This window comes from Lissotriton vulgaris, chromosome 6, assembly GCF_964263255.1.
Source record: "Lissotriton vulgaris chromosome 6, aLisVul1.2, whole genome shotgun sequence".
NCBI lineage: Eukaryota > Metazoa > Chordata > Amphibia > Caudata > Salamandridae > Lissotriton > Lissotriton vulgaris.
In genome coordinates, this window is record NC_141694.1 from 1408387226 (window position 1) to 1408414755 (window position 27530).

General features: G+C 45.1%; 1 protein-coding gene across 1 annotated transcript; it reads right to left on the bottom strand.

Annotated features, from left to right (window-relative positions):
- NAA20 (N-alpha-acetyltransferase 20, NatB catalytic subunit) lies at window positions 1–27530 on the bottom strand. The gene is made up of 6 exons (XM_086927521.1): window positions 27352–27530; window positions 23563–23587; window positions 13985–14075; window positions 8759–8894; window positions 6203–6348; window positions 1–563 (listed from the first exon to the last, which is right to left on the bottom strand). Exons 1-6 carry the CDS (start codon window positions 27402–27404, stop codon window positions 478–480), a joined length of 537 nt encoding a protein of 178 aa, XP_086783647.1. The 5' UTR covers window positions 27405–27530; the 3' UTR covers window positions 1–477.

The window sequence follows — 27530 nt, forward strand, 5'->3', positions numbered from 1 at the left end:
ACCAGTATCTATTTCTTTATTTAACGGCTTAGGACATAAATATTCACATAGTGCATTTATTAAACATTTAATTCCTTCACATCCGCCTTTCAAAGCATCATGAACAGAAACAAGAGCAAATATCATACATCTGTGGTTCTTGGACACTCGAGAATGGTAATTCCAGCTCCTTTTCCTTAAATGAATCTCTTCAGTGTTTGTTTTCGGAGACACCATCATTATGAATTTCAAAAAACTGAATCTAGCACACATATAAAAATAATGACGTTCGATATAAGAGAGAATGTAAAATGAGCCAGTAATCAAACAGTGAAGGATTCCATTTCAAATGGGAATCTTCATGGGCCTATCGGACATGCATCCGTTGAATTCAATGGACTATCTAAATGTATTATATACATATGGTTTTCTTTACATACATTTTAGAGAACAATTTATTATGGTGGTGTCCGCTTGCCCAAGAACCACATATTAGGGTTATTCAATATCTTCAGGTCTCACAGGATGGGGTAAGGGCACAATTGATTTCTTCTCTGTATCTCTCGAAAGTGCTTTCCTCATATCTGTCGAAAGGAAGAAAAAAACTTGTTAACCGGACTTCAGAGGCTGCACTTGTATCAGCCATGTGATCAGGCAACAAGAGGTTGCTCACATTAAAGAAAACATGTGCCAAAGTACAATTTGTGCTACCATAGCAAACATTATATCTTATCGTTTTTCTGTCTGCAGAGGCTCGAAAGGATTCTATAAGAACCATCCAGCATCAACTTGTAGATGGACCAAAAACTGCTTAAATGGCTTATCGATCTGTAAGATCTGGTAAAGCACCATCTGTTCCTCACAAACGTCTAACTTCAACAGCTTACCCAGTATACTTTACACTTTTCTGTCATCAGTGGATGCTGGCCAACGTTTCAAGGGAAAATAGCCAAGGCAGAAATTTGTGATTTTTGGCTTTTTCCTTTTGGTGTTTTTTTTAAAACTTGCAAAGAGCTACAACACAAGAAAGGGTCTCTCATCTGCTAAGGTTGAGTTTTACCACAGGCCATTAGTTCTACTGAGTATAACTCGAAATTTTAAATTGAGGATACTTGCAATGTGCACTTCCTTGACTTTAATCATAAGCAAATGACAAGTACCAATTATCTTGTTATATGCTTGTGCAGAAAGAGGTTCGTCTCACTAGAGTTGTGGCTGGGGCTGTGAACAAGAGGTTACCAAGCTTTTTAAAGAGGCAAAGCTCTCATAAGGCAAATGGGAAAACACCTTGTACTGCCTGTGAAGCATTCTCTCCCACAAAGGAGGAATTAGGCACAGATACAAAGTCGCAAAATGATTGCAAGCGGGTCCTCACACGCGCCAATGATCTTTCAGGTCTGTTCAATCATGAAGAGGGAAACCAGATCTTTTTTTTAGGAGGTGATCACTAACTCATGGATATGCCTGAGAATAACAGCCTCAAAGAACTGGACATACGTACATTTGCAAATTGTTAAGCTATATTATCCATGGGGAAGGAATAGATTAACTGGAGCTGGTGGAAAAGAGCCAAAGCAAAACATGACCCAAAAACTTCTTCAGACAATAACTATGAGTATTCTCTTTGGAATATGCTACAATTTTCCCTTGACATTTTGGGTGTAATTCACAATATTTTTTTATTCTGATTTTTCATGGCACCAAATTAATGCAAAGTAGTTGATCAAGAGACACAGCTAAAGAGACAAGAGTGACGGGGGTGATATACCGTGGATTGCGTAAGTACGGGCAAATCCGACAGCTGTTAACCGTAGCCACATTTTTTATAATCCCGGTCAATTAGATAGTATTGATGGAAAGTCTATTTGCAAAATATTATACAAACATTACGGGGACATGGGACATAAGACAGGAGTCTACTAAAGAATCCGTGAGACAATACATAACAATGGCAGAACAAGCATTTACAATGCAATGGTTTTGCCTTTGTTAAAGTTAGAGCGATTGGCATTGCTCTTGACATTATTTTTATTTATGTTTTTTTTTTAACATAAATAAATGGCATTGTCATTTACAATGCCACTAGCTTTATCTCTCGCAAATGACACACACCAACACCCACAGAGAGCCCCCCCAACACACACAAACCCCCCCCCCACACACACACCCACACAGAGCCCCCCCACACACAGCCACACAAAGCCCCCCACACACACCCACACAGAGCCCCCCCACACACACACACACACAGTCAAAATAACGTATTTTTTGGGGGGGTTAGAAATTGGTAGACACCCGCCTGACTCGGGATATGCAAGCAGCTTCAACCATTTGTGAAATAAAATAGTAATGTTTCTCCTGGTATAAATGTTTGATTTTTACTCTTAATTCACTAACAGCAAAAAAGGGCACGAGTGCATGCTTCCTTCCAAACCCCCCCCCCCCCTTAGTCGGGATGAGTTGCTCACACTTCACATGGGACATGCTTCCTTCCAAACCCCCCCCCCCCCCCTTAGTCGGGATGAGTTGCTCACACTTCACATGGGACAACGTGAGACTTATCTAGCAATGCAGGGCGCTCGCATTCTGTTCATTGCCGGGTGCCCCCTTTGTGCATCTCCATGTGCTTCTTGCTTCATATCAGCCTGAATCCTCACAATGATGCCTCTAAATGCACAGAGACCTGTTCCCCTGAACTGCGCATCATTCTGCCCTCCTCTGGCGCTCATCACCCAATACTCTCCTGAGGTTCATCACTAGTGCTCTCAGGCAAACAGATCACCATGTGCCCCTGCTTGGTTTTAGCCTTTGCTCCGCTGGTGCACATCACCATTTGTCCCCTCTAGTGTTGGGTTATGCATGACTGTTGTCATCTGTGCACAAATGCCTATATTTGGTGGTCTGTGTGTATTACTGCATGCTGGTACTTGTGAGCATGGGTCTTTTAAGTTGTGCGTTCTCATACGTCCATATTGTATGCCTGGGCATGTGCAGTATACACAAGCCAATTCAATTGCCTTTGTCAAACGGCTTTCTTTTCTGTGCATCGTCTCCAAGGTGACACATCTCACCACTGCTGTTCCCGCTGGCAGAATGACCTAGGAGCTGCAAACAGTATATATACTATTTTAATTTCCTAGGCTGACAGATTCCTTGTCTCGTTAGCCACGTCCTTGTCGTAACCAGGTAATTGCAAAGAATAACATGAGACTGCATCCAGTCATTCCCTGTATCCTTAGCCGGGTTTGTAAAGCCTGTTTGTACTTTGCCTACTCTGTTCAAGATGTAGTTCATATAATATCTTCCAGAAATAAGGCTCCATGCCACAGAGGGCACTAGAGCGCCATACATAAAAATGTGTCCTAGATCTATACATCGTACATTCACTAAAATCCAGTTGATTTAATTCATCAGAAATTGAGAATGTATTTAGAATAGATATTATCTATGTTTCTAAATAGTGAAAAGCAGAAATGTTTATTGACTAAGAATAAACTGAAATGGCTGACACTCGTAGATCAAGGTTGCGTGCCCAGGTCCAGCAGTGAAGCGCTCTTGGCAGGCTGAGGGGTGGCAGGGGCCTTCTTCGGCGGCGGGGGTGACGGGGAGCGGGCGGCAGGGGGCTTCCGGGCCTGAGGGGGAGACTGGGAGCGGGCGGCGGGAGCCTTCCGCGCCGGGGGAGACTGCGAGCGGGCGGCAGGCGCCTTCCGGGCCTGCGGTGGGGACAGAGAGCGGCCGGCCGGTGCTCTGCGTGGCTGGGCGGGAGAAGGGGCGGGAACGGGGACGGGAGCCCAGGTCCAGCAGTGAAGCGCTCTTGGCAGGCTGAGGGGTGGCAGGGGCCTTCTTCGGCGGCGGGGGTGACGGGGAGCGGGCGGCAGGGGGCTTCCGGGCCTGAGGGGGAGACTGGGAGCGGGCGGCGGGAGCCTTCCGCGCCGGGGGAGACTGCGAGCGGGCGGCAGGCGCCTTCCGGGCCTGCGGTGGGGACAGAGAGCGGGCGGCCGGTGCTCTGCGTGGCTGGGCGGGAGAAGGGGCGGGAACGGGGACGGGAGCACAAATCGACTCACCTGCACCTTGCGACGGCGGCACTTCTCCGGTCTCCCTCTTCGGCATGGGAGACCGGCAACGTCCTCCGCATCTCCCGGGGTTCCCTCCAGGCCACGGGAGCCCCGCGGGCGCCGCCATACTGCTTGCCGTCTTCCTTCTTGTTGCGGGGGGCGGGCACTTCCGGCCGGCCGCGCTAGGATTGGCCGGCCGGCCAGTCACGGGGCAGGAGAGACGCAGAAGTGCCGGCAATGCCGGACCAGACTCGGGGGCGTTCCCGGCGTCGCGTGACGTCGGCAAAAGCCAAAGAATGTCAGGAACGCCCCCGTGTCTGGTCCGGCATTGACGGACAGGCCCCTCGTCCAATGGCAAGGCTCCGTTTACGGAGCCAGCCAATCAATGACGAGGGCCGAACAAAGCCACACTACAGTTCTCATCAGGTTTTCGCCTGCGCGAAAAAGCTGCGCAGAAAGCGCAGCTTTCGCCAGGCAAAACCTAAAAAGGAGGACCCCCATCCTGTCTACCTGCCAGCTATCTGTTAAAAGATATTACTCGCTGGGAGCGAAGCCTTTTTTTCCGCCTTAGATCGGGTACAATAAAATATTTGTTGTGTTTCCCCTTAGGATATCAACCTAATATCGACGATAGGCTTGCCCATGTGGCAATATAGGAAAACAGTCCATGCTGAATTTCTTGTTTTTCTGCACCTTTTATCAAATACATAGTTTGCAGTTATTGATACCGTTTTTTAAGGTCAAAGGGGATAACGGATTTTAAGGTTGCCTATAAAATAATCCTGCAGGTTAAAAATGTTGATTTAATATACAGAGTATGCACCTTTCTGAAAATGGCTATCCGTTCACGCTTTTCCATGAATCCTTGAATGTTGGACTAGGTCGCATTTTTACATATACCTCTGAATCGTATTCTCAAATAGGGGAATTGTAACAATATGAGGGCGCACAATTTTCCCCCCCTGTTTTTTGTACATTGGGACTTTTTTACAATGCTGCTATTTGTAATTTTAATGTTATTTATTAACTTGCCTACTTCATACATATTTGCACATCGCACTTTAGCATTGAAGTTGCAATTGGCTCCGTGATCATCAATTTGCACATTGCACTCTGGCACTTTAGTAATGAAGTTGGAACTGGCTGTGTGACTTACTTGGTTTGTTCCCTGCATATTTGTACACTGCACCATGGCACTTTAGTATCAAAGCTGCAATTGTTCATGTGATTTGCTAATTTGCTTGCCCCCTGCATATTTGCACATCGCACCCTGCACTTTAGCATTGAAACTGTAATTGGTTATGTGTGATACCCATGTAATATTTTATTGATTAGCTGTAGATCTAAACTTGGTGAAGGATTATGTAACTGACAATGAGAAATACCTAAGCGATAAGCCTATAATATAATCCATGTTTAGTCACAATCTTTTATTAACGATGGATTATGTGAAATGTATGTACTTTTATGGATAACACATATCCGAATAAAGATCATGATTGATTGATTGAGACAAGAGAGCAAAAGAGACAAAGAGCAAACGTCTCTCCCTGTTCAGCAACCCACTGCTAGTTTTTGTGAAAGTTATTTAAATGGTACTTTCAATGCAGAACTCCAAAAACTATGAAGACGGGATGGCACAACTTTAAACCATTAAATAAAATAGGTAAGCATGGTTATTGGCCAAAGGCCGCCAATAACAGGACTAAGCAGAGTCCCTATTGTTTGACGGATGTCCAGATGAAGACATCCACCTTATCTCCAAGGGCACCATTGTTCTTCCCCACTGACTCAAAAGTAGAACGGGGCTTCAGGTTACGCCTTCCGTCAAATCAGAGGCTAAGCCCCTATGCCTCTCCCACATAAGAGCCAAAAAGCCTTGTGTACAGACAATGATGCAGTAGTAGGAAGCTAGTCTCTAAAGGAAAACAATAAAACAAAAGTCCCTAAAGGCTAGGGTCCATTTTATAGGGAACCAAAAGAAGAAAAAATGAAAACATATCTTTAGGATGCAGTATAGACATACCTCAGCAAGGACTAGGACAAGGAAAAAGGACGAGGTGGTAATGAAGGTATCTTAGGAGGGAGTACATGTGAAATGCCTGTTACTGATACGTGCCAGTGCTCAACCTGGAAGCAAATCTTTGTCAAGGTGATAGCATACTCACCATAAGCGTCTTCATCTGGCTCCCCGTTGCTAGCCGAGTAATATTCGATCACAGTTCTGTATACACTGTAGCCAAGCTGTTTATACATGTTTACTGCTACCTGATTCGACACTCTCACAAAGAGATCCACAAAGAAACCACCCTTCCTGTACGATGAAGAAAAATGCACAGAAAAATAGGACTAAAGGTTATTACGACTGTAAGAACTTTAGTGACTGTTTAAGCTTCATATTTTTGGGAGGGCGTTTTTGCAACTGTAAACACCCAGAGACATAACTACACATTGCCCATACTGGCCCAATACACTCGAAACACGAATTGTCAGGCAAAGATCGTGAAAGAACTGCAAACATTGGCTTATCCATCAACATTTGAACAATCATGTGTTTTGAACTATAAGCTGTTTATATGTGCAAAGTAGGTGTTTGCTCAGGAACGAGTGCTATAGAAGGTCGTGGTATACCGATTGGCAGAATCAAGTGTAGTTTAGAAATTTCTGATTCAAAGAGTGAAACAAGCAGATACAGAGGAGCTTGCTTATGTGTTTCATAGTATAAATATTGGAAAAACGCAACCTCCGTTATTTTTTTGGGAATCTTTTATTATGTATAGTGTAAAATTGTATTGACGAGCGTTGTACAGAATCATATGGGCAACAGCACATGCACAGTATGAGTGATTAGGCTAGTAGTCAGGGCATGAAACACTTCAACTGTGTGTAGGCAAACAAAGTTTAGCAATACAATGGAAGAAAAAAAAAATATACCTAATAAACAGTGCAAAATATATAGTGGGAAAAAAGAACGATGGCAGAGGCAGGGCCGGCGCGAGAGACGCAGAGGTATTAATGATGGGCATCAGGGTTGATATGGGTGTATTCAATACTATAAATCTGTGACGCAGGGTCACTGGGATTGACTGCACCAGGAGATGGCAGAGTTAGAGGCCTGCGATAGTAGACAGACAATATGTTACTGTAGAATCTAGGCGCAGGAGACAAGAGGAGCAGGGCCGGTGTCAGGGCATAGGTAAGTGCATCCTAAAGAGGTATGGTGTCCTTGGAGAGGGCCTTTATTGGGGCGAGTAGTGCATCCCAGTCTGGTGACAGTAGGCACCTGGAGAGTACTCTAGCTTCCTCACATATTTATTTATTTTATTTTTTACATTTCTAAAGCGCACTGTTACCAGCCGGTGTCCTGGTGCTGATTGACCACTCCCAAAACAAGACCTGAAACTTCTTGTCTAAAAAGCCAAGTTTTCAGGGCCCTCCGAAAGGACATCAAATCCGGTGCCTGTCTGAGGACCACTGGCAAAGCGTTCCAGGCCTTAGCTTCTCCCAGGGAAAAACTTCTCCCCCCCCATCGAGCTTTTTTAACTTTTGGAACCACAATCAGCCCCTGATCGGCTGATCTAAGTGATCTCGCTGGTTTGTACCACTGAAAGAGCTGGGTCATGCAGTGAGGGCCCACTCCTTTGAGCGCCTTAAAAACTACACAGAGAGCTTTGAATGCTATTCTTTTGCGTACTGGTAGCCAGTGTAGTTTTACTAGATCCTGGGCAACAGAGGCAAATTTAGGTGTACCCGTGATCAGGCGGGCTGCTGCACTTTGCAGGATTTGTAGATTATTAAGCAGCGCCTGTTGGGCATTGAGCAGCAAGCTGTTGCAGTAATCCAGCCGGGACATAATCAATCCCATCACATTGAGGGCTGTGATTTCAAATCCAGCCCACAAGACAACCGAGCGACTGGCGATGCAATGCATGGCTAGCAACAGAGCTAAATGTAGAAAACAAGCCAAAGCTTTGTGTCAGGTAGGTCGCGTGAATAGTTCCAGTGTGCATACCTCCAAGTTATGCAAAATGGGAAGGTTAAACAGTTGAGTCAGTTGTGCCATTGAGGTTTTCCAGACATGAGTCAGTGATGTGCATTCTTAAAAGGTGTGTCGCAAAAGCTGCGATTTTACATGTGCACCTCGCGCACGAGGCATTCGCCTTTGGGAAGTACGAATTGATCTTTACTGGAGTTAAATATGCTTGGTGCAGAACGTAAAATCTGATGAGTTTTAACTTTAAATTTCTGGATACAGTGGTGGCGAGAGCTAAGGAGTGATCCCATTCAGCATCATGGTGTTCCCTGCTGAGTTCGATTACCCATTTGTCATGGATGGTTTAGTTGGAGCCAAGTATGTGCAGTAAGTGCTTAAGCTAGTCATTTGATCTGGTGGAGGCCAGTGCCCGTGATTTAAATCTATTGTAGGTAAGACCTTGTGTGGATAAGACTCATGAGCTGTGATGTGGCCATGCATGGCGCAACGCAACCCTCCTTAATTTATACATAGGTGTATTCCAACAACTATAAGTTGTACAGAAACACTAAACTCAGAGAAGCGAAAAAATATAAGCTGGAAGACACATTTATATGCCACTATTTTGAAGTTTTCTATGGCAAAATTGAATATGAAACCAAAGTAATTCCCGCCTAAAATTCCACAAAATGTAAGTGCTTTGCTTTCCTCACCCACTCGAGCCGGAAAATGTATCAAAAGTGCAGCTCACCTTTCTGAAATTTCTTCCAATAGCTCCATCAACTTAGCTGCTAACCCCAGCCTTCGGAATTCAGGAGCAACAGAGAGAGCGGTGACATGGCCATGCCATTCCTCTCGGGACACTGAGCCTTCGGCTTTACCCATGACTGCAAATCATATACACATTCTAAATGTAGCAATTGAAACTTAACACTACAAAAGAACAACAAATACTTACACCCACCATTTAAGAACCAAAAAATTTAAGAAACTCCAAATGACTAGATACATTTATCACAATAGAGATTCAAACACTTAAACAACACTAGAAATATCTATTGGAATTAATTTTAATATATGAAAAATATTACCTAGGGAGAATTTTATTTTAGCTGGTTGGAATTCACATGGAGACAAAGCAGGACAAACATGTAGCTATCAAAGTTAATCTATGAAATCAAAAACATTAACAGCTCCTTCATTTCAATGTGAATAGGCATAAGGCTATGTTGATGAGTTTTGGAGCCAGATATATAGTTTATAATCTGCTGGCGCAATAGGTTACTTAGACTTCATGCACGCATTTATTATATACTGGAACTTTACTGCAGGGACTGAGTAAGTGGTATGCTGGTAAATCAAAACAGTGGTTTGTTGATAGCAGAAGTGTCAAGCCAGAAGGAGCAGAACCAATTGTTGGATTGCCTCATACACGGTGTCCTAAGGCTAGGAACAATCAATCAGTGAGGATTTGTTGAACAGCTACTAGGAGGCTGGCTGGGTCGATTACTACTCTGCTTGGGAAATGATCTTCACTCCAAACTGAACAAGCATTGGAAATGCAATAGGTCTCGCAGTAGTAAAGTTTGAGCTATAGGTGTTATTTATTTTTTTGTTTTTTATTTATGTGTTGTTTTTTCTAAATAGCTAAATTAATAGCTTTCTTCTTTACAAAGCCAATAGTTATAATTTGTAAAGCAACATGTTTTGTATTAACGGGACTTATATGTGACTTATATGTATTGATATAAAAAAAATCAATGGCTTTAAAAAAAAATTAATAATTAATACGTAAATAAAATGGATTTTATTTTATATTGCCAATAACTTAAAGTTTAATAAATATATTTAGTGAAGATGCTGTGGTTGCGCTGAGTGAGGGTGAGGGTGAGTGAGGGTGAGGGTGAGTGAGGGGTTGAGGGTGAGTGAGGGGTTGAGGGTGAGTGAGGGTGAGTGAGGGTGAGGGTGAGTGAGGGTGAGGGTGAGTGAGGGTGAGGGTGAGTGAGGGTGAGTGAGGGTGAGTGAGGGTGAGTGAGGGTGAGTGAGGGTGAGTGAGTGAGGGTGAGTGAGGGTGAGTGAGGGTGAGTGAGGGTGAGTGAGGGTGAGTGAGGGTGAGTGAGGGTGAGTGAGGGTGAGTGAGGGTGAGTGAGGGTGAGTGAGGGTGAGTGAGGGTGAGTGAGGGTGAGTGAGGGTGAGGGGTTGAGGGTGAGTGAGGGTGAGGGATTGAGGGTGAGGGGTTGAGGGTGAGTGAGGGTGAGGGTGAGTGAGGGTGAGTGAGGGTGAGGGGTTGAGGGTGAGTGAGGGTGAGGGGTTGAGGGTGAGTGAGGGTGAGGGTGAGTGAGGATGAGGTGTTGAGGGTGGGTGAGGGTGAGTGAGGGTGAGGGTGAGTGAGGGTGAGTGAGGGTGAGGGTGAGTGAGGGTGAGGGTGAGGGGTTGAGGGTGAGGGGTTGAGGGTGAGGGGTTGAGGGTGAGGGGTTGAGGGTGAGTGAGAGTGAGTGAGAGTGAGGGTGAGTGAGGGGTTGAGGGTGAGGGTGAGGGGTTGAGGGTGAGCGAGGGTGAGGCGTTGAGGGTGAGTGAGGGTGAGTGTGGGCGAGTGAGGGTGAGGGTGAGTGAGGGTGTGAAGGTGTGTGAGTGAGGGTGGTGGTGGGTGAGGGTGTGTGAGTGTGAGGGTGTGTGAGGGTGTGTGTGTGAGGGTTAGTGAGGGTGCGTGTGTTCTAAGGGGGGGGGGGGGGCTGTCCGCCTCTCTTACGTACTGCAGGACTAGGACGTTTCGATCTGCCGAAGCTGTAACTTCGAGAAGAGCGGCTTCCAAATCAGCCTGGCGGTAAAGCAGCGAATGAGAAGTGACAGCGGCCGCCATTTTGGATCAGGAATGGAGACTAGGATTGCGCCTGCGCGCCTTACACCCCCCCCCCCCCGACAGTCCTTCTCTTTATTCAGTACGGACCGGCCGTATGCACGGAGGAAGTAGGGTTCGCTGATGTTGCCCCTGAAGTGGAGTTTATAACGGACTTTAACTGTAACATTTATGGCAAAATACTCTATATTCAAAAAGTAAAACATTTTTGTCACAGCCTTTTGCTACGGTCTCGTTAATTTCCTCCCTAAAATTAATTTCCTGTATTTGAAAAAAACGAATGGCTGCTTTCCATCAATTTCTGAGCACCTGGGCAAAATTTAAACTGTATGAATTGTTAATGCAGCAAAATACTACACAGTTCGTAGACGTTGTTCGAAAAGAAAGAAAAAGTGCGCGATTTTACTAGGGCATCTGTGCTGGTTTCTCAGTTTCTTTGTGAGATGTCAGAAGAGGGTCTTTTAGAAGAAGATGGCATCTGGGACTACAAGTCTATCAGGAAACCCAAATCAAAGAGTCAAAATGCTGCAGAGACCGCACAGTCCTCGAAGACCACCAATATTGCAGAATGTGAATCAAGGAGACGTGGCAGAAAGAACACACAGATCGCAGTTACACTGAAAAAAAATGCGACGCGACATGGCAGGCAGGGGAGGGGGCGGAGCGGGGGTGTGGGAGGAGTGCGGGAACAGACGGCGAGGGGAGGAGAGTAGGAGGAGGAGAGTAGGGGAGGCACGGCCTAGCGGCCGTGCAATCAAGAAGTGAGGGGGCGGGAGAGTAGGCAAGGCAGGCGGCTGGCAGGCAGGGGAGGGGGCGGAGCGGGGGTGTGGGAGGAGTGCGGGAACAGACGGCGAGGGGAGGAGAGTAGGGGAGGCACGGCCTAGCGGCCGTGCAATCAAGAAGTGAGGGGGCGGGAGAGTAGGCAAGGCAGGCGGCTGGGGGCATGTGCACGCGCTTTTAAGCTCAATGCGCATGCGCATTGAGCTTAAAAGTCACGGGCACTGCAAGGAATCGCCACGATTCCTTGCAAGTTGGATAAAGAGTGGATAAGCCCCCATAGTCTTGCTTGCTCGATGCGCATGCGCATCGACAGGCGAGACCTAAAAAGTATGCCAACAAAAAGGTAGGAGACACTTCTACGCATTGGACCAAATAAAATAATCAGTACCCATGTTTCTTAATAGTCGGGTTGTGAGGACCAGAGTGTATTTTTATCATTTCTGGATCAGACTTCTGCAATCAGAAAACCCATCAGAAAAAGGCTATTTTAATGAATCCTACAAACCTTTGAACATCTAATTCTGCTTACAGAATGCAAAACCATCACTCTCGGCATCAGAGCCCTAGTAAAAAAATCTCTTCTCACGTAAAAATGTTTTTTTTTAAGATTTCAGTATTACAAATTAAGTTGAGTGCTCTGTGATCCCAGGTTGCATTGATTTGCATCACAAATCATATTTCTGGAGAGTGAGGGGGCAAGTCAGATAGCAGTTGTGGTGGGAACAGGGTTCCTATTAATGAATGTTTTTCTGTCTCGCCAGAAGACTGAAGGCGAATTAAGAAATAAATGAAAAGATTTTTATGCTGGTTTAACTGATAGAAAATGATAAGAAATCCTGCTATTCACATCTTTTATCACGCTTGCATTCAATATATTTTACAGTATTATTTCGGGTTAAAAAAATATGACAAAGGGTGATTTCTTCTTAACAAGAGAAGACTTGGGGCCAGATGTATCAATAAAGAATTTTGAGAGTCCTTAATAGCGATTTTTAGCGAATCGCTATTAAGGACTCGCAAAATGGCATGTATGTAGGAATCCCAATAATAATTACGATTCCCTTATATTCATTAATTGCGAATCGCAAATTACGATTCGCAATCAAGGAATACCTTACCATTCATTCCTATGGGCCTAGAGGCCCATAAGAATGAATGGGGAGATATTTGCAATTTGCGAGTACTCATTAGGTACTCACAATGCACAGGTGTCAAAAAGACACCCTATTGCACCCCTGAAATATGTATGCGTGCACATGTGGCACACCTACATGCCCTAAGGGCATGTATGTGCGCCACAGGGCACTTTGAAACATGCAAAAAGGTGCATTTTTCAAAGAAATCGCACATTACAACTTGAAGTTGGAGGTAATTTGCGATTTCTTAGGCCAAAATCGCACAACTTGGGAGCTTCCTGCATTGCATTTAAGGAATCGCAATTTGACATTCCTTAAATGCATTCGTAAAATAGGGAATCGAAAAGTTTGCAATTCCCTATATTGCGAGGGCCTTTTGGGATGATACAGAATCGGCCCGTTTGCGAACGGGACAACAATTGATACATCTGGCCTTGAAACTTTACTTTCATTGATTCACCACAACATTTTTCAGCAAACCATACTGCAGATTTCAAGAACTCAAGTCTGCACCTGCCGTAAAATCTCATGTATATACGTTGCTGCTTAAAGACGCAAATGTTTTTGCCTTTAACGGTGAAGCTACAAAAGGAGAAAGACATTGAGAACACAACTTTTGTTATGGAAAACTCCACGCCCAATGTTGATGCAGACACTGTTTTTGATCCTGTTAGTTTAGGACAATAGAAACAAATTTAAAAAACAAATTCAGACAAGCTTGCCACAATCTTAGACCTCTCGAATCATAAACAACGCCGCTGGCCAAAGACCTCCAAAGGACAAAAGCTGACAATTTCAATGAGAAAATGAATGCATGGCATCCTATGGCTGAACTAAGTAATTCTATCAACACTGTTTTCTTCAAAATAAAAGTATTGTATACTGTACAAAATTAGGATTACTGTTATGAACTGCTAAGCATACATGTGATGCGTGTATGAGCGCTAACAGATAATTTGCAACACAGTATACTGCTTTATTTTTTAGAACATATTCAAGCACTAGAGCTACTTACTTGACAGCTCAGCCTTGGTTTGGAAACCATATCTTACCTTCTGATACATACCAACAAAAGTAAAAATTTACAAAGCGACCATGCTGATGTACATGATCCTGCATATAGTCTAATAAGGGTCATAATTGAAAAAAAACAGTCTTATAAGATTTATAAAGGATAAAATGCAGAACGTCGAAATGTACTTACTGTAGCCCATCAATTCACCACCAGGTGCCTCTGCAACAATGAAGTATTCAGGCCAGTGGGCCAGATACTGCAGATAGAAGGGTATGCCATACTGCAAGATTTGTGGTTAAGGTAAACAGTTCTAGTATGCATATAAAATGTGCATTAATATTCAAACCAAATGGGTAACACTAAAAAGCTTTTACAAAGGATCATGTCACACTAAAGAACAATATGTATGTACACTTCTATGTTTCGCCGGGTCTTTTCTCAGCACAAGCAAGAGACGAAGTTGGCATAGGCACGCATCAACATACCCCCACAAAAAAAAAAACCATAATTTAAAAACGTAGGTAGGAAATATACTGGACTAACGCCGTCAACGGGAATTGCCATTACCAATAAGTATCTGTATGCCACCAGCCATCTGACTTTGTAAATGTTTGTTCTGTTATGGTTTTTGCAAAACTGTTGGACTCTCTATAATTAAAAACAACCATTAGCAATGCAATAGGTCTCGCATTAGGAAGGTTTGAGCTATTGGTTTTGTAAATGTCAATTTTTTTATTAATGTGTTGGTTTTGAAAATAGCGAAATTAATAGCTTTGTCATTGACAATGTCAATAGTTTTAACTTTCGCAAATGTGACACCTATAGCATTTGTACTGCAATATGTGACTTGGATGTATTGATATTACAAATAACAATGGCTTTTAATTTTTTTAAATAATCAATACTTAAATGGAAGTTATTGTAATGTATAATGGCAATAGCTTAAACTTTTGTAAATAACTTTTGTGAACATTATGTTCAGTGTATTTTATTGTGACGAAAATCCAAGAACAGAAGTAAAATATTAACTTATTTTTGTGACATTTGTAATATTGCTTGCAACATTTAGAGAACATATTTGCACAGATTGATGCTGTGGTGGCGCTGAGTGATTTTGTGGTGGCGACGAGTAATGCTGTGGCGTTGAGTAATGCTGTGGCGTTCAGTGATGCTGTGGTAGCGCATAGTGATGTGGTGGTGCTGAGTGATGCTGTGGTGATGCGATAGATAGAGGGAGGGCGATAGATAGAGGGAGGGCAATAGATAGAGGGAGGGCAATAGATAGAGGGAGGGCAATAGATAGACAGAGTGAGGGCGATAGATGGAGGTGTAGAGATAGAGTGAGGAAGGGCGATAGAGTGAGGGAGGGTGACAGATAGACAGATAGAGTGAGGGCGATAGATAGAGTGAGGGCGATAGATAGACAGATAGAGTGAGGGCGATAGATAGACAGATAGAGTGAGGGCGATAGATAGACAGATAGATAGACAGATAGAGTGAGGGCGATAGATAGACAGATAGATAGACAGATAGAGTGAGGGCGATAGATAGACAGATAGATAGAGTGAGGGCGCTAGATAGACAGATAGATAGAGTGAGGGCGCTAGATAGACAGATAGATAGACAGATAGAGTGAGGGCGATAGATAGACAGATAGATAGAGTGAGGGCGATAGATAGACAGATAGAGTGAGGGTGACAGATAGACAGATAGATAGACAGATAGAGTGAGGGCGATAGATGGAGGTGTAGAGATAGAGTGAGGAAGGGCGATAGAGTGAGGAAGGGCGATAGATAGACAGATAGAGTGAGGGTGACAGATAGACAGATAGATAGAGTGAGGGCGATAGATAGACAGATAGAGTGAGGGTGACAGATAGACAGATAGATAGACAGATAGAGTGAGGGCGATAGATAGACAGATAGACAGACAGATAGAGTGAGGGCGATAGATAGACAGATAGATAGACAGATAGAGTGAGGGCGATAGATAGACAGATAGATAGACAGATAGAGTGAGGGCGATAGATAGACAGATAGAGTGAGGGCGATAGATAGACCGATAGATAGACAGATAGAGTGAGGGCGATAGATGGAGGTGTAGAGAGAGGTAGAGAGGTGGGTGTAGAGAGGGGGGGTTTAGAGTGGGGGGGGTTTAGAGTGGAGGGGGGTGTGTAGAGAGAGAGGGGTGTGTGTAGAGAGAGAGGGGGGTGTGTAGAGAGAGGGGTGTAGAGAGAGGGGGGTGTAGAGAGAGGGGGGTGTAGAGAGAGGGGGGTGTAGAGAGAGGGGGGTGTAGAGAGAGGGGGGGTGTAGAGAGAGGGGGGGTGTAGAGAGAGGGGGGTGTAGAGAGAGGGGGGTGTAGGGAAGGGGGGTGTAGGGAAGGGGGTGTAGAGAGGGGGGGTGCAGAGGGGGGTGTAGAGAGGGGGTGTAGAGAGAGGGGGGTGTAGAGAGAGGGGGTGTACAGAGAGGGGGTGTACAGAGAGGGGGTGTACAGAGAGGGGGTGTACAGAGAGGGGGTGTACAGAGAGAGGGGGTGTAGAGAGAGAGGGGGTGTAGAGAGAGAGGGGGTGTAGGGAAGGGGGGTGTAGGGAAGGGGGTGTAGAGAGGGGGGGTGCAGAGGGGGGTGTAGAGAGGGGGTGTAGAGAGAGGGGGGTGTAGAGAGAGGGGGTGTACAGAGAGGGGGTGTACAGAGAGGGGGTGTACAGAGAGGGGGTGTACAGAGAGGGGGTGTACAGAGAGAGGGGGTGTAGAGAGAGAGGGGGTGTAGAGAGAGGGGGGGGTGTAGAGAGAGGGGGGTGTAGAGAGAGTTAAGGAGGTCCTTTATCTAAGATGACTTTTTCATTACCCTTCCTTAATTCATCAAGAAAATGCGAGAATATATCTTCACATAACCATACATTGAAAACGTCTTAAAGTATGTGCTTGCAACAAAGTGTAAACAGATCAGTGGCCTGTTCGCTCACACTACAGATTTTTACGTTTATTCCGGATCAAAAGCAGCTGGGGTGTTGTGTGTAAACAACAAGCGCTTGGCATTGCGCGGAGGGGGACGGGGAAGCGAATTCCTTTGAAGTGAGAGAATTCCTTTGAAGTGTGAGTGTGTAGAGAGGCTCACAGGCTGCCGTTCGATGTGCATGCGCCTTCACCTATGCACTGTAGGCATTCCGCCTGCTTGGTAGCATGTTTGAATGCCCTTTTACAACTCGCTGAGAACGCATGTGCGTTATCTCAGCGAGACCTAAAGAGAAAGAAAGCGGAACAAAATGATAAATGACAGGAAGGGTAGATTTGAAGTCACGAGAAATAAGTAGAAAGGCAGATAAAATACGAACATATAAAGGAAGGGACGAGAAGTGAGTCACAGAGGGGTAACCGGAGAATGTAGTGTGGAAGACAAAACACAGAGAGCAGAAGGAAGAGATAGGGGGATAAGTAGGAGCTGAAAAGGGAAGCGAGGCGAAAAGGTCTCAAAATGAGACAAGGAGGAAAGGTGCTGCAAGAGACTGTCAAAGTACAGCGAAGTTAGAGATGTGATGGGGAGACAGGAAGAGAGAGAGGAATAAATTACAAAATAGGAAAGAGACTAAAGGAAAAGTGAATAGAAAAGAACGAGTAAGTGTGAAAAGACAGATGTCGAAAAGGAAAGAAGTGGTTAAATTCAGTCAAATGTGATAGAGAAATGTGAAAGTGGAAAAAAGTGCAGGATAATGATATAGGGATAAAATGAAGAGAAACGTAGACAGGACATGAAATGATGATATGAAGAGATTAGGGAAATTCACAAAAAGGGAAAAGGCAAAAGAGAGGGAAAGAAAGTCAAAAGCGAAGGGATGAGACTGGTAAAAGAAAAGAATAGGGGAAACTGGCGAGAGAAGAGTGAAAGGGATGAGAGGGGCTAAGACACGGGAAAGTAGGGATTAACGTTAATATAAGATAGAGTCAATAGAATATAAAGAATGGGATGAGTGTGAGGGAAAGTAATATGAAGATAAAGGCGAGGAGAGAAAGATGGACGATAACGGTGAAATGAAGAGAAAGCAGAACGTGAAAGACGTGAATTGAGAGAAGTAGAGAAGGGGTGATGCGAGGGGAAGTTATGGAAAGAAAGGAGAGAGAGAACAGAATGCTGAGCATGTGGAAGGGCATCGAAAGAGAAAGCCGAGACACGGTTAGAGAGGGAAAAAGAAAAGAAGGGAATGGCGATGAATAAAAAAATGGGAAATAATGCAAGCAGAATATTAAAAGGGCATAGAAAGAACGCAACCACAGAGTCGGGGGGAAAGCGAGAGAGAAACAAAGTCTATAAATTGTAGGCCCAAATAATTTGTATTTATTTTTGTAGCAATGGCGGTATGCTGCGCTTTAGATTAATATGTTTAAAAGTAAAGTGCGCCATACTGTGATTACTACAATAGTTAATTGTGGATGCATTAACAAATGATGTGTGCACTGATGGCTGGTGGTGTGAGTGCCTGTAGAAATTCTGCACTGATGGTTGGTGGTGTGTGTGCCTGGTGGAAGTGTGCACTGCTGGCTGGTGTGTGTGTGTGTGCCTGGTGAAAGCGTGCACTGACGCTGGTGGTGTGTGAGAGCCTGGTGGAAGCATGCACTGACGGCTGGTGGTGTGTGTGAGCCTGGTGAAAGCGTACACTGACGGCTGGTGGTGTGTGCCTGGTGGAAGTGTGCACTGTCGGCTGGTGGTGTGTGTGCCTGGTGGAAGCGTGCACGGATGGCTAGTGGTGTGTATGCCTGGTGAAAGCGTGCACTGACGGCTGGTGGTGTGTGTGTGCCTGGTGGAAGCATGCACTGACGGCTGGTGGGGTGTGAGAGCCTGGTGAAAGCGTGCACTGACGGCTGGTGGTGTGTGTGATGAATGCGTGCACTGACGGCTGGTGAGGGGTGTGTGCTTGGTGAAAGCGTGCACTGATGTCTGGTGGTGTGTGCCCGGTGGAAGTGTGCACTGCCGGCTGGAGGTGTGTGTGCCGAGTGGAAGAGTGAACTGATGGCTAGTGGTGTGTGTGTGCCTGGTGAAAGCGTGCACTGACGGCTGGTGGTGTATGTGAGCCTGGTGGAAGTGTGCACTGACTGCTGGTGGTGTGTGTGAACCTGGTGAAAGCGTGCACCGACGTCTGGTGGTGTGTGCCTGGTGGAAGTGTGCGCTGCCGGCTGGTGGTGTGTGTGTGCCTGGTGAAAGCGTGCCCCGACGTCTGGTGGTGTTTGTGTGCCCGGTGAAAACGTGCACTGACGTCTGGTGGTGCGTGTAAATGTAAATGTAAAACGTAAATGTACAGGAATTTATATAGCACAAATCACCACTGGTTTCTAAGCGCATTGCTTAGGGAACCCGTCCTGGTATTCCCCTGTGAGATATCCCCGGCAGGGTATCCGCAAGGTGAAAGTCAGGCATCCCGCCGCGAGGGGCCGTTGTGGAGATTAAGCAAGCTATTGCCCAGAGTCGCAGAGTGTGAACCCGTGAGTCGAGTAGGCACCAGAGCGAGAATTGTCGAGTCCATGGACATTTTAGGACTCCCCGCCGAGCCGGGAATTGAACCCTGGCCCCGGGCTGACCTCTGCTTCCAGGTCTACCTCCTCTAACCAGTGAGGCACACTTCTCCTGTGTGTGCCTGATGAAAGCGATCACTGACGGCTGATGGTGTTTGTGCCCGGTGAAAGCGGGCACTGACAGCTGGTGGTGTTTGTGCCCGATGAAAGCGTGCACTGACGGCTGATGGGGTCTGTGCCTGGTAAAAAAGTGCACTGACAGTGTGGTTGTGTGTGTGGTTATATGTCTGGTTGTATGTGTGGTGGACACCTTCAGGTAATGTTCGCGCTATATAAAATTGCATTAAATAAAACCAGCCCGTGACCTAAGACAAGCCGCCGTGCGGTGCCAAAAACTGAAAAGTAACACAGCAACCACAAGCTGGGGACCACGGTTCAGACGGGAGTGGGTTTTCATTCTGGCTCGTGGGTAATATTAGCGCTTTACAAACTGCGCCAATGTGCATTCTGCGTAGTTTGTGTCAGCGCCTTACCATACCGAGGCATTAGGAATACCGACCTGAGGGTGGCGCTTTAGATACAGTGCCTGTGCCGGACCTGTTGGCTACGCTGCTGGTCTGCGAGGGGTGTGACGGTGTTTCTGGAACTGTCTGATTTCCGGCATGTGAGGTGAGTGAGAGGATGTCAGTGGTGTGAGAGTGCTTCCGGTAGTGCAGGACTGTTAGTTTGGGAGGCATGTGAGACTGTTAGTCTATGAAGGGTTTGCGAGTGTTGTACGTAGTGTGAATGTGTGAGAGTGCTGTTACTGGGAGACTGCTACTCTATGAGGAGTGTGCAAGTGTTGTTGGTAGTGTAAGACTGCTAGTTTGTGAGGGATATGGCTGTTGTGGGTATTGTGGAACTGCTAGTGTGGAAGAGCTGTGAGCGGCTAGTGATAGTAGGGGGATAAGAGTGGTGAAAGTAGCGCAGGGCTACTACTTTACACTGTTTTACACTCAACACCAAGCCAAACCAGCCGTCACCATCCAACTGCTGCTGCAGTCATTCGCTGAGGGTGTGCATGTTTATTTTAGACAGGATATCTCACTCACATTACTGGTCCGAAATCATGAAGTAGGTCATTGCTAGAAGTACGCAGCTGAAAGTACATTTTAGTACCGAAACTGCCTAAACTGAAAGCATGTTAAAAACAAGTTTCATGAAGACACTATCGTAATGCCTTCATTGTAAAGGCATCTCGTTGTTCACCCTTCGTTATAAAGGCTGTTTCCCCTGATATTACCACAATCATTGGCTGCAGCAAGCATACATGCATGCAGTCTCAAACATGTTCAAAACTGCCCCGGGTTGTTTGAAGACAAGTCTACTGTTTTAGGTATGTAATTCACTAAAGGGCCCAATCTGACCCCGCCCAACTTTTACCTGCAGGGTGATACCAAAGCGAAGGTGTGCAGCACGCTATTGCAGTAGTGGTTCAAAAAATTCATTTGGAGAGGATGTGGCGGAATGGTCAGAGCTCCCTACATAAATATGAATCTGTCCTTATATAATATAACTGGTGCTCATGTAAAACAATCCTAAACCTGTAGGTTGCATTTGCGCTTTATAAAAACTACAAAACAAAATACAAGATTGGTCAGTGTCGGACTCACTAACCGAACGGGGCAAAACTGTGAAAAGACTTGTTGGGAAAAAATATACATGAACAAAACAGAGTTTGACGTAAAGCATTAGGAGACGAAGGAATGAAGTAAGAAGAGAATATAAAGTGGCCACACAAGACAACTGTGGAGAGAGCACGGGTATACAGATAGGAGCACACAAAAGGGCACTACGACGAATGTCAGCTTCATAGACTGACTTCTCCAAAGATCTGTGCCTCATGACCCAGTGGGCCAGTAATTCTGCTCTGTGTATGAGAAATGTATGGTTTATTTGATGGCAATGGCATCTACTTAATGCATATTTTGTTCATGAAGACTACTCTAACCTGCAGCAAAGTCACGGAAACCAATAGCGCGCTTTACCCTGCCACACTGATCATTGGGGTCGGGCATGTAATTGCAGTAGCAGGCTGGGGTTGTGGCGGTGAGTGTTGGGGGAGGGGAGCCCATGTCAAGGGTGGAAAGCAATCGCGGCACAAGGGCAGTAGTAACAACCATTGACAAAGCCAATAGTCCTGGCTATTAGGTATAATATTACTTGCTGTATTACATTTCTGGGTGCAATTACAGAAACAGCAAAATAAAAGTCGGGCAGCACACTATGCTAAGAACGGGTTTTAGCTTGGGTGTTTTAAGCCACGCCTTTAATTATATAGACCACGCCACATTGAGAGACACCCCCCAGTTTTTTCATCCCACTTAAAGCCCTGTGAATGGAGTAATTTATAGGCCTTTGTTTTTGTGCGGCGCACACCTCGTGCTGATGCATTAAAAGGTGCTGGCATGTAATTAGGAAAGCAAAGAACCACTGTGGAAACAAGGAGGGCGCGGGCAGCACAGGAAGAGTACAACGGAGGTACAACCTGCAGAAACAGGAGTGCAGAGAGTGGTGCAGGCTGCTGAAAAGGGGCGGGGAACAGGCGACAGAGAAAGAAGGCACAGGCAGCAACAGAAGAGGGGTGAAGGGGGTGCAGGCCGCAGCGGAGGAGTGTGAGACAGGCTGCACAAGAGGTCGGGGGTGCGGGAGAACTTGCAAGGAATAAGAAGGTTGCAGGAAAGGGGGGCTTAAAAACAATGAGGAGAGGACAGGGAGAGAAGAGATAGGAGTGACAAACAAGCTCTTAGCATTGCGGGGGCGGGGGAGGCATTCCTTTGAAGTCTGATGGGGGGAGCCTTTGAAGTGACGCAAGGCACAAATGGTGGTGTGCGAGCGGCTTCCTTTCAAGTTGGATGGGGGGGGCGAGGGAGCAAGCGAGTGGGAGGGAACGAGCACGGGGTGTGAGTGAGAAGTGAGGCCGAGCGCGCTAGTGAACCTTCGCGCTTGAATGCCTTACAAGCATTGGGGAGAATCCACAATCCAAAACCTCTTGGTAGGATTTGCTGGTAGCCCTCTATATGTCTCGACAGCAATGCGCAAGCGCATTGGCAGGTCGAGACCTGAAAAATGACTAAAAGATAAAATATTTTGGGGATATGTTATGTTGCATTAGTATCTCCCTGCACTTAAGGGAGCTAGTTGGTTTGTGGATGTGCTCTTTGTGAAAGGGAAGAATGCCGTCACTCACAATAAAGTTAGCCAGTGACTGAAGTGGGCTGACACACTTCCCCATGCTGTAGTGGGTGGCAGAAAAATGTGAATGACAATAACAGACCAGAAGATATAGAGTGCAGGCTGACATTTTAGTAAAATCAAAAAGGTCTTGGCTAACGCCACACCTAAAATGGCTGCATTTTCTAAAAATTATGTTTTTTAATAAAAAGTGCCTAGTAATTTAATGTAAGACTGATCTCCACTACATATCCAGAAACCCAAGTTTAAGCTAAATAAATCTCTAAAAGCAAAGATATTAAAAATGAAGGATGTGCTACTGGCTTGTACATTATGTACCTGGAAGCATTTAAGCCTTTTACAACTAAAAAACATTTTCAAAACAGAACAACCTTAATAGTAAAATTGCAGATCAAAACTGCAGCAGGTGAAGTCAAAAACGATGAATGAGGATGTATTCACCATCTAACAGAAATCACACCGGAACAACTTCTGTATCACCCCCAACCCCTTCGGAAAAAAAAACCAGACAGACCAATGCTCAGTTGAAAGCCCGATGAACAAAACTTCATTCCAGGAAGCATGTTCAAGTTCAAGAATTTATATAGCGCACTACTCACCCATAGGGTCTCAAGGCGCTTGGGGAGGGGGAATCATTATTTATCAAATATCCAGGTTTTAAGTTCTTTTCTGAAGGAGATGTGGTTCTGTGTAAGGCGGAGATAGTCTGACTTTTCTGTCCATAAAAAGAATGCAAACATCAAGAGGAAAAAAAATGACATAAGTACATATTTTCACACTGGGGACCCTGGGAATTCTCAATTTGAAGTGTATAAATGTAGTAAAAAAATTCAGAAGGTCTGGATTCTAACCGATTTTCCCCATTTACTAATCGCTATGATCCCCAGAAATTGAGCTACACAAATGTACAGTTTTAAGTTTGGTCATTTAATAAATGGATGAGAATAAGAACAGCACAGAAGCATATTAGGTTGGGAATATCTGGCATTGTTTGTAATACAATGCTTTTGATGACTTCATTAATAAGGATACGGTCTCTGTGAAAGGGTCCAAGTTGCTGTAAAACAAGAATTACATTACAAAAAAAGTCACAGTAAAACAAGCCACTTTCTCTACTACTTTAATCATTTGTAAATTGCTAAATATCCTACATATTCTGGGATATTTATAGAAGACACAGCTAAGCAATAGTAACATCTTTATGCTGCTATTTTTCACCACTGTAAATTCTTTTGTGTTCAGTTCTTTTGTGTTCAGATTGAAGCTGTGTAAAGTAGCTGGTACATGAGCACATAGAAGGGCAATTTAAAAAACACCGTCCTAAAGTAAACATGAGTGGTGCAAGGAGAAACAGTAAGAAATCGAATATTGTGTGCAACTGTTACTTTGGCCACTGCAAAATGCAAAAATTCCCAAATGCTATGGATAACCTTTAAAATGCATTATCCTACAGAGAGCTGGAACATTTCTCCCCTATTGTTACATCCAGAAGCCTACAGACCAGAAATACAAACCCTTTGACAACTGCTGCTTATTTGTAGTTGGCAGAGTTTGTTAACGTTTTTCTATGTTTCCCTTTTTGAGACAGCAGCTATTTGTCCATAACACCTTATTGTGGGGTTTCCGGATGCCTTTCTGGTTCCTCAAACAGGGGCATTTGTGAGCATGCCCCAGACCCACCCCCTGAGTTTGGGACAACACCTGGTGGCTCACCACCCTCGGCACGCCCCCCGCCCCCCCACCCCCCAAACCCTCACGGACCACGCCCGGAACCTCAGCATCATACTCGACTCCTCCCTCACCATGACCCTCCAGATCAACACCTTCACCTGCTTCAACACCCTCCGCATCCTTCCCAAGATCTTCAAATTGATCCCCCCCGAATCCAGAAAGACCGTCAACCACACACTCATAACAAGCACACTGTACTATGGAAACACCCTCTGCACTGATATTAACAAATCCTTACTAAGCACACTCCAGACCATCCAGAACACTGCGTCCAGACTCGTCCTCCCATGGCATGAACACATCACCAAACACATGCAAAACCTCCACTGGCTCCCTGTCAAGAAGAGAGTAATTTTCAAGCTACTCACCCATGCCTACAAATCCCTCCACAACACCGGACCCAAATACCTCAAAGAAAGAGTCTCATTCCATGAACCCAAGAGAAACTAGCGAATCTGCAGAACCACACCAGGTGGAAGAGTCTTCTCCTACATCGCAGCAAAGGACTGGAACGAGCCCCTGATAAACCACAGACGCTCCCCCATTCTGCACACCTTCAGGAAGAGACTCAAGACCTCCCCAGCGCCTTGAGACCCTCACAGGTGAGTAGCGCGCTTCACAATTCCCTGATTGAGAATAAGCACGCTTTCTCAAAAACTTAAAGGCATTAACATTGGCCTCCAAAAGTGTCAAAGATCAGTTACAGTTTTTAGATGAGACTGTTTTTACCAGTGTTACTCTTTGATTGAATAGAAATGTGTGCCCCCTCAGCAGCACTTTGCCATCGGCAAGTCCATGGGCCCTCACGTTTGCAGTTACTTTTCCATTTAATGTGAGACAGGTTTTCTTATAGGCTAACTGTGTCCTAGGCGCTGGTGCAACTTGGGGGCATATGTACAAGTCCCTATCGCTACGGAATCGTCACTTTTTGCGATGTTTCCGTGGCAAAAGGGGCTTCGCCTTATTTACAACGTGGCTTAACACTGTCTTGTAAATAAGGCCCCCTTTCACACTATGGTTAGTGTTAAAGGGGTGGGCAGAGGGTGTTGCGGTGGGCGTTCCACCGCAACACCCATTGATTTTGACGTAGACCCCTATTTACAAGGGCAGCATAAATAGAGGCAGCGTTAAAATTAAGACCAGGGAAAACTTGGTCTTAACTTGGTAAAACAAGGAGAAATGCTTTATTTTCCCTCATTTTTGCTTTTTCCCTGTTTGCTGCCTTGTGCAGCACACATGGAAAAAGCAAAACGTCTTGAAATGCTTATGTGTAGGAAGGTTACCCTTCTTGCACATAAACAATCCTTTTTAAAAAAATGACATTTTGTAACTTCCATGTGTGCTGCATTAAGCAGCACGCATAGAAGTGAAAAAACAGCATTTAAAGATTGTTTATGTGCAGGAAGGGAGACCTTCCTACACAAACAATCCTACCCTGCACGCAGACACCCTTGCTCTATGCTGCAAGGGTGCCTGTATTGGTGCTACACTGCTGAGTGTAGCGCCAGTGCAAAGGGAAAAGCAAGGCTGCACCATATTCTTGTAAATATGGAGTTTCTGAAGTGGCGGACTGAGGAGTTAAGCCATGACGGCTAACGCCTCACTACGCCACTTCTGTTGTACATATCCCCCTGAATGGTCTCATTTCCAGTGTCTCTCCCCCAACACTCCATTACAGTGCCTTACATCTTCTCATCACCGCACAATGCCACATCGCCAGTCACGAGCCGACAGCGTGGCAATTAAGTAGGAGTCAATAAAGTTATCAACATACCACTAAGAGAAACAATTGGGAGCCTTCTTGGATAAGAACAGATTTCAAAACAGAAACAGCAGCCTAAGCGAAAGAAATACTAGTTTTAAAGGCTTCAATCACAAACATAGGCTTCAATGTGTTTGTGCAACAATTTTCTTCCTAACTACTGCTCTAGTCGTGTAGCAGTTTTATTGTGTAGTTGTTAATCATGTTTATGGGTCCATTAGTGTGTAGAGAAGGCAGTTGAAGCTAGTTGTGTGACTTACTGTTACCATAATGGCATTAAGGTTATGGAAGTATTGAAGTTTGTTTTCCTTCAGTTTTTGGTTGTAATTGGTTTGTTACGTTTGTGTAAGCATTTACTTCAGGAGTAGCGCAGAAGGCAAAACATAAGTCCAATTGTACAAGAACTGCGAGGTAGCCTTTATTTATATCAGGCCAAGAGGTGTCAAGATTTCTATCCAATGACCTGGGCAGAAGGCAAACTAATTGCCATTTAAGATCCAAAGACACCTACTTAATGTACTAGAATGACAACTCCTTCCACCAAAAGTCATTTAAAATTGGTGGAAAGGTCAGTAGGCGAGACTTTTGTAGAGTGGCGATGATCAATCAATCAGGGATTTGTGAAGCTCACTACTCACACGTGAGGGTCTCAAGGGGTTAAGATGAAGGGGGTATTCGAGCAGCTCCATCTCATCCTAAGAGGCAGGTCTTGAGGCTCTTCCTGAAAGCTTGATGGCAAGTTTACAAAGTTGATAACTAATGGCCAATGATGTCCGCATGGCGCAACCGACTTGTCACAAAACCTGCTTCTAGTTGAAAAGTTCCAGTAGCTGCTAAACATAGTGTTGCTTTGCTAAGATTGGTACTGTGCCATAAAAGTACAGCTGCTGCGCTGAGAAGCACTTTTACTATTCGATTACATTATTACAGAAAGCCCTGCTAAAACTGCACAGTAATATTATAGCACCGGTGTCAAAAAGGTGCTGGCAATGCATTATGTATAAATGGCGTAAACCCCCTTGCTAAGTAGTGCAGTCCATTTCCCCACTTCAAAACTTTTAATTGAAAAACATTCCACTCCTACAAGGAATGGCAAAACGAAAGCACATTTCAAATTCGTTTAACTTGCAGCAATAAATACATTAACTGCACAGTGGATGCAATCAGTAGTATGTTTATTTACTTATAGGGGCTCTACGTCGAGGTCGCAGGGAGTAACAGTCTCTCCGTCCTGCAGCCTTGCAAGCAGAGCAGTATGCAAGCATCTAGCGCCCACTGGCTTGTTTCATTCTCATTCAAATAGTCAACTACCCGAACCCCGGACTCACATCTTATTGAATCGGAAGAGGTCGTCACAGTTGAAAGCACGTAGCGTGGTCATTTCTCGGCAGATACCGCAGAGCCGCCCACCCGGAAGTACTTCTGCTAAGCGTGGTTAACGACTAGAACCGAGCTCCCGTTCCAGGAAATGACCTGCAATGAAATCAGAGTCACGTGACAATCTCGT

Excerpts from the sequence above, each read along its gene's own strand:
- NAA20 (XM_086927521.1), bottom strand. The coding sequence starts at position 27,404 with ATGACCACGCTACGTGCTTTCAACTGTGACGACCTCTTCCGATTCAAT. Across the intron at positions 6,349-8,758 it reads TTGGAAGAAATTTCAGAAAG|GAAGGGTGGTTTCTTTGTGG; the intron begins GTGAGCTGCACT and ends TTCATCGTACAG. Across the intron at positions 564-6,202 it reads GCCAGATGAAGACGCTTATG|ATATGAGGAAAGCACTTTCG; the intron begins GTGAGTATGCTA and ends TCCTTTCGACAG.